The sequence below is a fragment of the Phacochoerus africanus genome, chromosome 3 (assembly GCF_016906955.1).
Source record: "Phacochoerus africanus isolate WHEZ1 chromosome 3, ROS_Pafr_v1, whole genome shotgun sequence".
Lineage (NCBI taxonomy): Eukaryota > Metazoa > Chordata > Mammalia > Artiodactyla > Suidae > Phacochoerus > Phacochoerus africanus.
The window spans coordinates 122,297,743-122,312,026 of record NC_062546.1 but is presented as its reverse complement, the minus strand read 5'-3'; the positions used below and the strand labels follow the sequence as shown (position 1 = coordinate 122,312,026).

The following is a 14,284-nucleotide window of genomic DNA, read 5'->3' as shown; positions in this document are numbered from 1 at the left end:
AGGGCCACACCCATGGCATATGCAAGTTCCCAGGCTAGGGGTCAATTCAGAGCTGCAGCTGCTGGCCTATACCACAGTCACAAGCAACATGGGATCCGAGCCATGTCTGTGACCTACACCACAGCTCATGGCAACACCAGATCCTTAACCCACTGAGTGAGACCAGGGATCGAACCTGGGCAACCCCATGGATACTAGTTGGGCTTGTTACAGCTGAACCATGATGGGAGCTCCTGCAATCTTTTCAGTCAAATGGTTTACCTCAGTACCATTCAGAGGCTAAGGTGCCAGAAAAGGTAAAACAGTGCCAGTTTATTGATAGAGTTTTGAATTTAAGAGCAGACATAGAAAACTGAGCTAGGAGGGAACCTATGGGGGAAGTTAGATAAAGGGAGGGGCTGCTGATAAATTGGAGGTGTCACTGGAGGACTGTCAAGGTGACAATCTAGAGGAGATGGCAGGGAGTGGGAGACAGAGGATGGGAGACAGACCTCTGAGATGAAAAATTCAAGGTGCAGTTATTGGGGATCCAGTTCGGGGTATAATGAGTCCTGAGTATCTGATCTCAGGAAGTGCTGAGAAGTGTGAGGGCTACAGAAGAGAGGAAGAAATGAGTCAGGAACTAAAGTATTTAAAATGAGAATGGGCGACTGAGGAGCTGAGGTGGGAGGAGGAGAGATAGAGGTTGTACACCACTCGGGAGGAGATGCTGAAGAAGGAGAGAACTGACATGAATTAGGAGCAGCCTCTGGGCACAAGGAAGGCACCAACACCACCTGCAGGCATGAAAATGTGGGAAAAAGAGAAAAGGCTTTTTGGTGTAAGGGTCTGGTTCATCTAAGCATCAGTGAGGTAACATAAGAAGGGAGCAGAGCTGGAACGCTGGCAGGGCTCCTTTCCTGGAAAGACTGGAGAGCGGAGCCTCACAACATCCAGGCAAGTACACAAGCAGCTTCCGTGACCTCCTCAAGACCAGATTTTAAAACAAAAATGGGGTTTTGTGTCACTTTTGCTGACAAGGAATTCAAAGATCGCTCATGAATCTAAAGGAGGTTTTCATAAACTTTCTCCCCACCTATCCGGAAGGAAACAGGTTGCCATTTTACAAATACAGATTCTAAACGACCCTGAGGGTGCCAGGGACATTCAAGTTCTTGGTACCCTGGGGATCTTAAACCTTTCGAAATAAGACACTTTATATAACTACTACTGTGCATAGCTCCTGGTACACATCTTCTTCACCTCAACTCAAGGTACTACCAACAGTAGACCAAAAGTGAGGAAGAGAGCTGTTGTCTGGGGCATAGCCATGGTACTGACCCAAAAGAGCAGATGAGACCTCAGTTGAAGCCCAGTTCCCTCCAGCTCTTTGCTCCCACTGTCCTTGCCTCATGTGTAATGCTCCATAGAAGAAGAGCATTTAGTAGGCGTTGACTGGAACACTGGAGTCCTGCGGGTGCACAGAGCTGAATGCATGGACCACATTTTGGTGTAATTGATGGAAGTAACATGCATCATCTTCAAAACTGGAGATTATTATTCCAGGCTGGTAAATATTTAAAATGCTGTTTTTAAGAAAAGCACTTACAACCTTCTGCAAATCAAATTTCTGGACTTTTAATGACTTAAAAATGCCAGAGAAAAACACAAGTGGATAGAATGCAATTTTATATAATGTAAACTACTAAAAAAAATCTAAGAAACTAACAAATTCTAAGATCTTTGGTCAAGGGACAATACATTTTTAATATATATAATGTTTCCTTACCAACTGTATGCCTTTTCCAAGAAGAGTATGTATTCAGAGGGCATACAATTTGAAAGCTCATTTTTTAACATAAAAAGTGATTACATGAAGAAAAACTATTGACAGCCTCAGGAGAAGTGACATTTAAACAAAACAAACCATTTGGAATGGATTATTACATTTGTGTCTTTTCCTACAGAGTATATAGCAAGATGTATTTTGAAATATACATATTTTCCTATTTTAGAATCTTGGCTATCTTGCATTTCCCACAATTTGCTAGCATTCACCCACATAAGAGAGTGGTAGCAAAGGTCTCCATTCCAGAGCACCTCCATAATAAGCACCTTTTCTTCTCCAAAGAATGTCTTGGGGTAGTTTTCTACTGATGGTGGTGATGGCTCAAGTGTCCTTCAGTCTTCACACACTGTATACCTATTAATTCCATCCCATCACGACGTGAGCAACAAGGAGGTAACACATCCCAACCATACAGGAGACAATCATCATTGGGAAGCCCAGTCTGAAACACAAAGGGAAGTGGATTACAGTGTCTGGTGTTTGGAGAGTACTGAGATCTAGACTCATTATTATATTATGTTATTGCTAAAGAATATGGCCTTAGGAGCTATATATATCCACAAAGGAAATTACTTTTTATATCTAGAAATCCAAAGTTGGGTTCAGCCTAGATGATCTGGATACCTGCCTCCATTACCTATATGCCATTTTATCTGAGACCTACTTATGGTTTTCACAAATTTTCAACTGATGTTTTAGAGACTTGATTTGTTCACTTAAAACATTAGAGGGTTGATCAGGAATGATGATCACAATTGCCAATGTTATGAAACTGCACTCCTCCATATCCCAGCCAGGGTGGAAACAGAACAGACCTAGCAGGGAGCCAAAACTTTCCTCTTCCTAGAGAGGCTTCCTTCCCCCTGCAGTGTCAATAGAGCTGGAGAGGGAGTCCTAGGCTTCCCGAACCACCTGGCAGGAACAAGGAGACATCCTCTTAGTACCACCAGCATGAGATTAGAGGAGGCATGTCAAAGCAGAAGATTTAAATAATATCCAGAATCTCTTAACACCCAAAATGTCCAGGATATAGCAACTGAAAGTCACTCATCATGCTAACAACCAGGGATATTTCACCTTTAATAAGAAAAGACAATCAATAGCTGTCAACACTGAGATAACACAGAAGTTGAAATTACCTGATAAGGATTTCAAAGCACCTATCACAAAAATTTTCCAATGAATGATTACAAACACACTTGAAACAAATGAAGAAATGGAAAGTCTCAGAAAATAAGCAGAAGACATAATGGAGAACCAAACAGAAATGTTAGCACTGAAATGGAAGTCCAATTGGACAGCCAAAAACAAGGCTGGAGAGTAGAAAGGAAAGAATCGGTGAACTTGAAGATATAGATTAGAAATTCCCCATCTCAAACAACAGAGAAAAAATAAACTAAAAGAAAAATCAGCAAACTCCCAGAGACTTGTGGGACATGAACAAAAGATCTGAGATTTGTATCACTGGTGCCCCCAGAATAAGAGGAGAAAGAGGGTAGTGATGGAAAAGAACTCAAAGAAATAATGGCTGAACAGTTGTTATGGTAAGCAGATTTAAGAAACTGAGAAAACCCTAAAAAGGACAGACCCACCCCAAATCTATGCCAAGCCACAACATAATCAACTCCTGAAAACAAAAGTAAAAGAAAAATTATTGAAAGTAATGAGGGATAAATGACAATTTGCTTATTGGGAAAAAGAACAATTTTCTCCTCAGAAGCCATTGAGGCCACAAAGAAGTAGAATAATGTTGTTCAACTGCTGAAAGGCAAGACTAATTAACCTAGATTTCTTTCAAAAATAACCTTCAAGAATGAAGGGGAAATCAAGATATTCTCAGGTGAAGACAAACTAGAAAACCAGCAGACTTACCCTAAAGTAAATTGCTGAAAGAAGGTCTTCAAACAGAAAGAAAATGATAAAAGAAGGAATCTTGGAGCATCAGGAAGGAGGAATGAACCAAAGAAAAGGAAGAAATATGGTTAAACACAATAAACTTCCTCCCTTGAGTTTTCAAATTGTGTTTGCTATGAAGCAAAAATTATAACATTGCCTAATGTGATTCTCAAAGAATATAGAGGAATCTTTAAGACAATTATATTCTAAATGAATGAAGTATAAAGGAACTTAAAGGGAAGCAATGTTTCTATACTCCACTTGAACTAGTAAAATGCCCACAAACTGTATTAAATTATGTATTTATAATATCAAGGCTAGAGCAACAGCCAAAAAATATACATAAAAAGATACATTCAAAAACACTGTACATACACTAAGATGGGATTTGAAGAAGTGATCAAGTAACCCACAAGAAGGCAAAAGAAAGAGAAACTATAAAGAGAGGTGACCAATAGAAAACAAAAATAAAATGGAAGATAGAAGCCCAAATATATAAATAAAAGAAAAAGAGAGGAGTGGGGGCAGAGACAGGGAGAAAGAGAGAAAGAGACAAAGATAAACACAGAGAGAGGCTGAGAGATAGAAAAGAGAGAAGGGATTATGTCAAATGCCAGCTCTAAGTACTTTAGATTCCAGCTTCCTTATCTGCTAGTTGGGTTAGTTGCCAACGAAGAATAATACAAATGCATCTGCATATACCATAAAATCCCTAAAAAAGCCCTTAAACCAAATTGAAAAGGAAGAAGTAAAATTATCTCTGTTCATGATAATGTTGGTGATTATCATAATGACATAATTTTATATATATAAAACCCTAAAGTTTCCATACACAAAAAAGAACAAAACACATGTAACAAAGTTGTAGGATATAAAATCAACCCCACAAAAATCACTTGCATTTCTATATACTAATAATGAACAATCTGGAAAGGAAATTACAAAAACAATCCCATTTACAATAACATTAGAAAGAATACAATACTCAGGAACACACTTAATTGAAGGAATGAAAGACTTATACACAGAAAACTACAAAACAATACTGAAAGGAATGAAAGGAGCATAAATAGGTGGAAAGACAACAGTGTTTGTGGTTTGGACTTAGCCTTATGAAAATGTCTATACCACCGAGAGTGGCCTACAAATTCAATTCAACAAGAATTGAACATGTCACATATACATTGAAAACTTAGAATTTTGGCTATATATAAAAATGAAACATTACCAGGTCACTAAAAATGAAATCTTGCCATTTGCAACAACATGGTTGGACCTCAAGGGTACTATGTTAAGTGAAGTAAGCCAGACAGAGACAAAGACTGTATGATTTCACCTATAAGTGGAATCTAAAAACCAAAACAAATGAATAAACATAACCAAAGAGAAACAGAGTCATAGATAGAGAACACCTGCTTGTGTTTGTGGAGTGGGATTGAAGGAGGAGAGAAATAGGTAAGGGAGATTAAGAGGTACATTCAATTACAAAATAAATGAGCCACCAGGATGAAATGTACGTTGTGGGGATAAATCAATAATTATGTAGTATCTTTGCATGGTGACAGATGAGAAGCAAATTCATTTCAGTGATTTTTTTTTTTTTGGCTGCACCATGGCATATACAAGTTCCCAGGCCAGGGATCAAATCCAACCTGGATCCTTAAACACTGGAACCTTAAACACTATGCCACAGCAGAAACTCTGTGGTGATCATTTTGAAATGCACAGAAATATTGAATCATTATTTTGTGCACCAGGATCTAACATAGTTTTGCAAGACAATTATACTTCAAAAACAAACACACAAACTCAAAGAAAAAGGAATCATATTTGTGGTTAGTTTTGCAAGACAATTATACTTCAAAAACAAACACACAAACTCAAAGAAAAAGGAATCATATTTGTGGTTACCAGACTGGGAGGAGGAATTAGATGAAGGTAGTCAAAAGGTACAAACTTCTGGTTATAAGTACTAGAGATGCACTTAATAATAATCAAGATAATTAACACTGCTCTACATTATAAATGAATGTTAGGAGAGTAAATCCTAATATTTCTCATTAAAAGGAAAATTTTTTTCTATTTCTTTAATGTTGTATCTTTTTTTTTTTTTTTGCTTTTTTTTAAGGACCAAACTTGCAGCATTTGGAAGCTCCCAGGCTAGGGGTTGATGTAGAGCTGCAGTTGCTGGACTCCCGCCACAGCAACGCGGGATCCGAGCTGCATCTTTGACCTACACCACAGCTCATAGCAACGCTGGATCCTTAACCCACTGAGCGACGCCAGGGATCGAACCCACCTCCTCATTAATACTTGTCAGGTTTTGTTACTTCTGAGCCACCACAGGAACTCCAAATGTAGACTCTTATGTGACAAAAAGAACCAAAAATTGATGGACATCCCCTCAAAACTATCCATTAAAAACTGCAATCCACTACCCTGACCACAGAGGGTGATCTTAAACTAGAAATCTTCAAACTGACCCCAAAAGCCAACTACATCCATGGTGGTCTGTGGATGAAAGTAGATTTCATCAATAAAGGCTTCATAAGAAAACAACAGAATATGAGCATCTAAATACTGACACTGATAAAGATTTGTCTAAAAAGTCAACCATGAACTAGAAAAAAAATAAAACTGCACTACAACTCTACACTGAATTATGCATCTTAAACAAGTACTTGGAAATATGAAAAAGAACACCTTGAATCAAAAACCCAAATGATAAGAACAGAGATAGATAAAAGCATGAAGAAATAAAATGATAAATCAAAGGACCAAATCATGTCAGAAAGGAAGATTAAATTATAAGGTGTCCCAGAAAATATAATCGAATGAAAATTTAATAAGAGCTATTGAAGAAATAAGGAAAACAAACAAGGGAGTAAAAATAAAGTAAATTAAGTAATAAAATCAGTCAAGAGAGAAAGAGGTTGGGATGGAAGACAAGCCAAGAAAAGCCAACATGAGGAGATCCATGAAGTGATGAAACATAATTTATGCTTAAAATTGTGATTCAGGAAATCTTTCTGGAACTAAAATCACACATGATTCTACAGTTAGAAGGGCCCATTAGATACCTGGGAAAACTGACACAGAGCAATCAACTCCAGGGCACATCTTAGTAAAACTGTTAAACTTCAAACATAAATGAAAAATTCCCTCAGGCCTCTAAACAAAATGATCAAATAACTTACAAAAGTAAGAGAATTAATGAGCCTCCATCAGATTCCCCCCAAAACAACACATGAATGAGGCAACAATGAAACAGCATTTTCAAGAAACTCAAAGAAGTTATAGGTGAACCAAGGGTTTTATTAGATATGAAGCCAAGCTCTCCTTCAAATGTCAAGAATACAAAAAAAATAGTTCTCACAAAAATTCAAGTACTACTCTACTCAGGAGCTGTCCTTGAGCACTTTTAAAAGATTAACTTCACCCATCAAGTGACTAGGGACACCTGCAAAAAGACAGATGGTGAACATTTGACACTATGTGTGTGCGTGGATGTGTGTGTGGGGGGTGGGGGTTAGGGCCGCAACTGCATACGGAAGTTTCCAGGCTAGTGGTCCAATCTGAGCCACATCTGAGACCTACACCACAGCTCATGGCAATGCTGGATCCTTAACCCACTGAGCAAGGCCAGGGACTGAACTTGTGTGCTCGTGTATACCAGTCTGGCTCATTACCACTGAGCCACAATGGGAACTCCAATAGTTGACATATTTAATTGTAGATCTGAGACAAACAAGCATGAGGAGGATAATGGAAGAATAATATGTAAATGCTATAGGCTTTGAATGTACAGATAACTCAGTCTGCAAATAGGCAAAGAAATAAGAAGAAAGGAAAATAAGGATATTAACTGTTATATGGCCAATAAATAGGAATCAAAGGATACCCTTAAAGATAGACAACAGATTTTAAGATTAAATAAGAAAACAAGAGAACCAAAGCATTTGATAAGGTATGAGGGAAAAAAAGGGAGTCACTAGAAGAAAATATAACCTTTTAATTACAAAGAGGAATTTTAGAAGATAAAAGAGCAAAAATGCATAAATGAGAAAGATAGAAACTAAAACATATTATATAGCAATGTAATTAAATCGTATGGCAAATGTGGGTCATGCAAATAAATGCTAATGAGCTAACCTCACCTACTAAGAGAAAAAATATTTTTTATTTTGATTCACAACAATATACCATTAAGAAGAGGCACCTAAAAGATATGGAGAGTAATGTCACTGAAAACGATATGAAGGTAGTAAATGAGAATATTAAAAAATGTTCAACACAATTAACTGTTAGGTAAATCTAAATTAAAACCACAATTACATATCACCACATGTCTATAAGAATGTCTAAAATTAAAAATCTTGAAAACCCTGAATGCTGGAGAGAATTCAGAGAAATAGGATCTCTTACACATTGCTTATGGAATTTATCCAGAAAAATGAAAACCTATGTTCAAAATCTGTATGTAAATGTCATGGCAGCTTTATTCATAAGAGCCCCCAAATTGAAAAAAATCCAGATGGTCTTTACTGCGTGAATTTTTTTTTTTGTCTTTTCTAGGGCCACACCCACAGCACATGGAGGTTCCCAGGTTAGAGGTCTAATCAGAGCTGTAGCCAGAGGCCTACACCACAGCCACAGCAATACCAGTTCCAAGCCGCATCTGCGACCTACACCATAGCTCATGGCAACGCTGGATCCTTAACCCACTGAGTGAAACCAGGGATTGAACCCACAACCTCATGGTTTCTAGTCGGATTCGTTAACCACTGAGGCACAACATGAACTCCTAGTGGGTGAATTATTACATGAAATGTGATGCATCCATGTGTGGTGCATGGTACAAACTGTTACATATACCATGTAATGCAATTTACAGGAACAAAATATTGGTATGTGAAACAGCGTAGTTGAAATGCTAGGCAATTATGATGAGTGAAATGCCAATCCAAAAGGAACACATGTTGTATGATTCCATGTTCATACCATTTTTGTAATGACAAAATTTTAGATATGGAAAATAGATGAGTGGTTGTAATGGTTAACAGGAGTGGAGGTGGTAGGGAAATGGAGTGGCTATAAAATGGCAAGAAGAGGGATTCCAGAGGTGATGGATTCTCTGCATCTTGATGGATTCTCTGTATCAATGCCAACATCCTAGTGGTGATATTGTACTACAGTTTTTTCAAGATTTGACCAATGAAGGTAGCTGGGTAAAGGGTGCCTGAGATCTTCATGTTGTTGCCTCTTACAGCTGCTTGTGAATCTATGAGTATCTTGAAGGAAAAAGTTTAATTAAAACAATTTTTTTTAGATTTAACAGTTAATTTTATTTTTTAATTAAAACAATTTTTAATGAAACCAGAAAAATTCTAGAAGAATATGGAGGTGAAATTTCCCTGTTTGAGAGATAAAGGTAAAATCATATTAAGTAATATTCATAATTTTGACTACAGACTATCTAGAAGCCCCATGTAAAATTTTAGACACAAAAATTAACTAAAAGAATAGTTCCAACATACATATCAGAAACAAATTCCATTAAATGTAAAGAGAGCTTCAAAAAAATAGAAAAAAATTCAAATCTCTCAATAGGAAGACACAAAAGATATGAGTAGAAAGTTTACAAACTAAGAAATGCAGATCTCCATCACTTACATAAAAGAGGTTAGGAGTTCCTGTTGTGGCTCAGCAGTAATGAACCTGACTAGTATCCATGAGGATGCGGGTTTGATCCCTGGCCTCGCTCAGAGGGTTAAGGATCTGGCATTGTCGTGAGCTATGGTGTATGTCGCAGGCATGGCTCAGATCCCACATTGCTGAGGTTGTGGTGTTGGCCAGCAGCTGCAACTCTGATTCAACTCTTAGCCTGGGAACTTCCATATCCTGCAGGTGTGGCCCTAAAAACAGCATGCATGAATGCCTTCATGCAAAAATAAATAAATAAATAAATGTAGTTAACCTCAGTGGAATTAATTAAAACAAAATGTGAGTCTACTGTTAGCCCACCAGATGAACTGTATTTAAATTATCAGCAATGGGTGAGGGTGAGGTTCCGTGGAGAGAGTGGCAGAGCAACACTTCTGATGCCAGCCTGCCAATTATGTATCTAGATTCTTACAACATTATTCATTTAACCAGGAATTATATGTAGGGATGTTTATCTTCAGTTACCAAGAATGAAACAAAGTTTTATAATGTAAAGACAGTCAACACAGGATTGATAAAGAATAGGAAGCAACCTGAATGTCTAACAAAGGTAAAATAGTGATAGGTCCATATATTGTAGATATAAACATATTTTATTTTGGAAGAATAATTTTTGAACTGGTAAAATGCTCACAAATACTATGAAAAATAAAGGTAAGACAATATGATTTAAAACTTCTTTTAAGTATATGTATATATATATATATATCATGAGACAGAGGAAAAAATATTAACAAACACAAAATTTTGATTTCTGGGTAGCAAAATTATGAGTTACTTTTAAAATCTTTTACAGATTTCCTTTGAATACATATTTATACAGTCAGAAATACATAATTTTGAAAAATAAAGTAGTAATTCAACATTTTGCACTATGTATCATAGGAAGCCAACTTTTATGGAAATAAATTTTTAAATGAGGCAGATAAAAGTCAATTTTATAATCTGTAATGGCAAATTAAGAATTTTAGGCAAATAAGGGCTCTATAAAAACAGTGGCTAAAGAGAAAACTGCTCTGATTTATGAGCAAGCAGACAAAAGAGACATGACTCCTGACCACTATAGAGACATTTTCTTCTCCATCCAAGAAGATGGATGCAATTCATAGGCCACTTGACAATAAGCTCTTGGAGGAGACATGGGGCAGTCTTGCCCCAAGCTTTCTGAGGCCTCCACATTACTGAACATTAACCTAGCCATTGCACTGTAACTCTGATGCAAGTCAAATATATTGCATAGAATACGGCCTAGTTGAAAAATTCAGTGTGCATATGCATCATCCATTGGATCTGAACCCTGAGTTTTCGTAAGTTCTAAGTGGACTCCTTTAGTCAGGTATATGTCCTTGTTATTATTCCAAAGTTACACTGAGAAAACAGCAGACAAGTTGTACTGTTGCCCTAAACCCCTCTAATCTTTCATGATATTATACTGGGTTTCCTCTATCTGTGAGACTAACCAGTGTTGCTATGGCCATAAGAATCCCTACTATTTGGAGTCCAGCCATGATTGCCAGCAGGTGGGAGGAACTGTATTGCATGCCTGACTGCCTAAACTCTGCAGGAATTGAAAACCCGGTGCAAACAAGGGGGTCTTAGAATTGCTGAGCCCAAGTCTGTATTTTCCATTATTGCCCACTCAGAGGCACTGCGTCTATGATATCATTCATTCTTCTTCACATCCTGCCCATTCCCCTTTTGGTGCAATCTACCACGTTCCCCGGCAGTTCTATCTTCCTCGCGGTGCCGAAACGAGAAGGAAGGAAGGAACGGAGAAGAAAAGAAAGAAAGAAGGGTAAGAGAAGGGAAGGAAGAAGAGAGGGAGGGGAGGGGGGAGAGAGGGAGGGAGGAGGGAGGGAGGGGAGGGAGGGAGGGAGGGAGGGAGGGAGGGAGGGAGGGAGGAGGGGGGAAGAAGGAAGGAAGGAGGGAGGGGAGGGAGGCGGGAGGGAGGGAGGGAGGAGGAGGGAGGGAGGGAGGAGGGAGGGAGGGGGAGGGAGGGAGGGGAGGGAGGAGGGAGGGAGGGAGAGAGAGAGAAAGAGAATGAGAGAGAGAGAGTCTCTCTCTCTCTCTTCTCTCTCTCTCTCTCTCTCTTCTCTCTCTCTCTGTCTCTCTCTCTCTTCTCTCTCTCTCTCCTCTGCACCTGTGGCACATGAAAATTCCCAGGTCAGGGGCTGAATCAGAGCTGCACCTGGGGCCTATGCCCCAGCACAGCAACACCAGATCTGAGCCACATCTGTGATCTACACTGTACCTTGTGGCAATGCTGGATCCTCAATCCACTGAACAAGGTCAGGGATCACACCTGCATCCTCACAGAGATGATGTCGGGTCCCCAACCTGGTGAGCTACAATGGGAACTCCTCTAAATTCCTTTTCTTGGCTATGCTCTGGGGCTGGGCCTTCACTGACTTTGGAGCACAGACTGGATGATGATAGTGTGAGGTGCCTCATTTTGCTAAGGCCTCCACTACATTTGCTGTAATAAATGCTATTCTCATTGAGAGAATCTTGTTCAAGTGACAGGATTTTTAAAAATTTTTAAATTTTTTTTAAAAATTTCCCCAATACATTGTTTTTTTCCTACTGTACAGCATGATCACCCAGTTACACATACATGTATACATTCTTTTTCTCACAATATCATGCTCCATCGCAAGTGACTAGATATAGTTCCCAGTGCTACACAGCAGGATCTCATTGCGATTTTTAAAATATATTTATCACAGGCATTTAAGAGTCTAGATGGGAAGAAGTCAGTCAACAGCTAAGTTTCAGATACTGTCCCTCAGCAGCAAGGTCAACAATGTGCCCAAAGTCCTGCTGAGGGAGCATGTGAAGGGTCCCCATGGCTCACTCTCCAGCTTAGTATCTCCCTCCCACACCCAAGTCTCCCAAGAGTGTCATTCAAATTAATGTCTTAGCAAAACTGCCAAGTATTACAAGTTGTTCATGAATAAACATGGTCTATATGCTAAAGTCTGTCAAAAGTCAGTGTTCTATTATACATAGGGCCCAGTGTTGGTCCTTACTTGAGCATGATGGCCACAGTTCTCCCCCTAAGTTCAGCCCAGTCGAGCAGTACCTTGCAGAAGCAGAGGTCCCAGGGCAGGGAGCATTGCCTCATGGCTGTAGGTGAGCTGCTGTTATAAATCTTTAGTGGGGCTGGTTCTCATAGCCATGTCTCTATGCATGTACCAGATTTGAGTTGCCAGCCCAAGAACTTCAACAGAAACCTTATTTAATGCCAAGTGAATTTCTTTCACATTGGCAGCACCATTTTACAAGCACCACCAGTGTCTATGCTGTCCCAGTCCCTGCATCCAAAGTGCAATGGTGCCAAATGAAAACAAGCATGCAGGGGCCAGGATCCCAGAGCAGGTCCTCCTTTGTAGGAGCTGGCAACAGCTGCACAACCCCACCCAAGGCCTCCTCTCCTGAGAGGTGCTGTTCCCAGGTTGCCCCTAATTTGCAACATTCCTGGGTCCTTCCAATCATGAGCTTTTCTGCTTGGCAATCCAGTAGAGGGATGCCAGACTTTTACTATGTACCTGCATCATGGACAGCCAAGACACAAGTCCCATTGGAATTTTTAAGAGAACAACATAAAATACCAACATCTCTATAATTACTAAAACTTTCTAACCTTAGTGCTTAATAGTATGTGTGGCTGACTTTTTTCATTAAGTAAGCTTAGGAACTATATAAAGAGAATTTTTTTTTTGTCTTTTTAGGGCTGCACCATGGCATATGGAGGGTCCCAGGCTATGGGTCAAATCAGAGCTACAGCTGTTGGCCTATGCCACAGCCACAGCAACACCAGATCTGAGCCGCATCTGTGACCTACACCACAGCTCAGGGCAATGCTGGATCCTTAACCCACTGAATGAGGCCAGGGATCAAACCCACAGCCTCATGGCTACCAGTCAGATTCGTCTCTGTTGTGCCACAAAGGGAACTCCATATAAACAGAAATTTTAAATAAGTTTTTAAAGTACCTGAAAAATTCCATGAAAGAGAATCCATATCCATGCTGCTCTGCGATTCCTGCACAAACCACATTGGCTGATGCTCCAATCAGCGTCCCGTTACCTGCAATCAAAATTTAAAAGGTAAAACGAAATCTCAGTTTGCAGTTGTAGACTTCTGCTCTCTTTTGTTCTAAATTTGGATCATCCATCTCACAGGCATTTGATTTTATGGTGACTTTACAGGTCTGATGAAAGTGACTGCCTTGCAAATATCTGTAAGAAAAAAAAAACTCCACTGGCAAACAGAAAATAAATTTACTGCTTGTAATTATAGGAATTCAATTTTAAATAGGGCTACTAATGTTGGATGTGCTAGGAAAGAGGAACTGCTAAGGAGAATTGGCAAATCACTGTGGGACATGGTGGCGTATATCTTTCAGAGGAAAACCCAAGTAGGGCAACACCCACAGGAAGGAATGTTTATCCTCAGAGCAATGGAATCTCAGATGAGAATCTTCATTCTTAGGACTCCAGGTCTAGACACCTACCAGGAAACCTTTTGTGGGGCTGGAAAGATGGATGTAAAGAACCAGGATAATAAAATGTCTTGGGGGGGGGCTTTTTATAGCAAGCATGATCTTCAGGGACACTGACATGGACACATGGGCACAAGTATGGCCTCAGGGTGAGGGATGTTACCCAGGCCCCCAACACAGGGATGGGCTCAGGGCAGGGTGAATTTACTTGGTGAGGCCCATAGACATATTTTATCCCCTAGAGCAGAGGTCAGTGTTTGGGGGTGGGCATACTACCCAGGCTTGGCCAAGTTAGATCAGTTCTGATATCTGCACATGAATCACCGAGGACT

At 39.5% G+C, this 14,284-nt stretch overlaps 1 protein-coding gene across 9 annotated transcripts in view; it reads right to left on the bottom strand.

Annotated features, from left to right (window-relative positions):
• Positions 1–1,601: 1,601 nt before the first annotated feature.
• Positions 1,602–14,284, bottom strand: part of OCA2 (OCA2 melanosomal transmembrane protein) — a 193,714-nt gene continuing 181,031 nt past the window's right edge. For all 9 annotated transcript variants that reach the window (XM_047772579.1, XM_047772573.1, XM_047772577.1 and 6 more), the window contains 2 exons: positions 13,444–13,537; positions 1,602–2,270 (listed from right to left, as the gene is read on the bottom strand). In XM_047772579.1, coding sequence (XP_047628535.1) covers positions 2,186–2,270; positions 13,444–13,537 — 179 coding nt within the window. In that variant the 3' untranslated portion in view covers positions 1,602–2,185. The remainder of the gene's footprint in view (positions 2,271–13,443; positions 13,538–14,284) is intronic.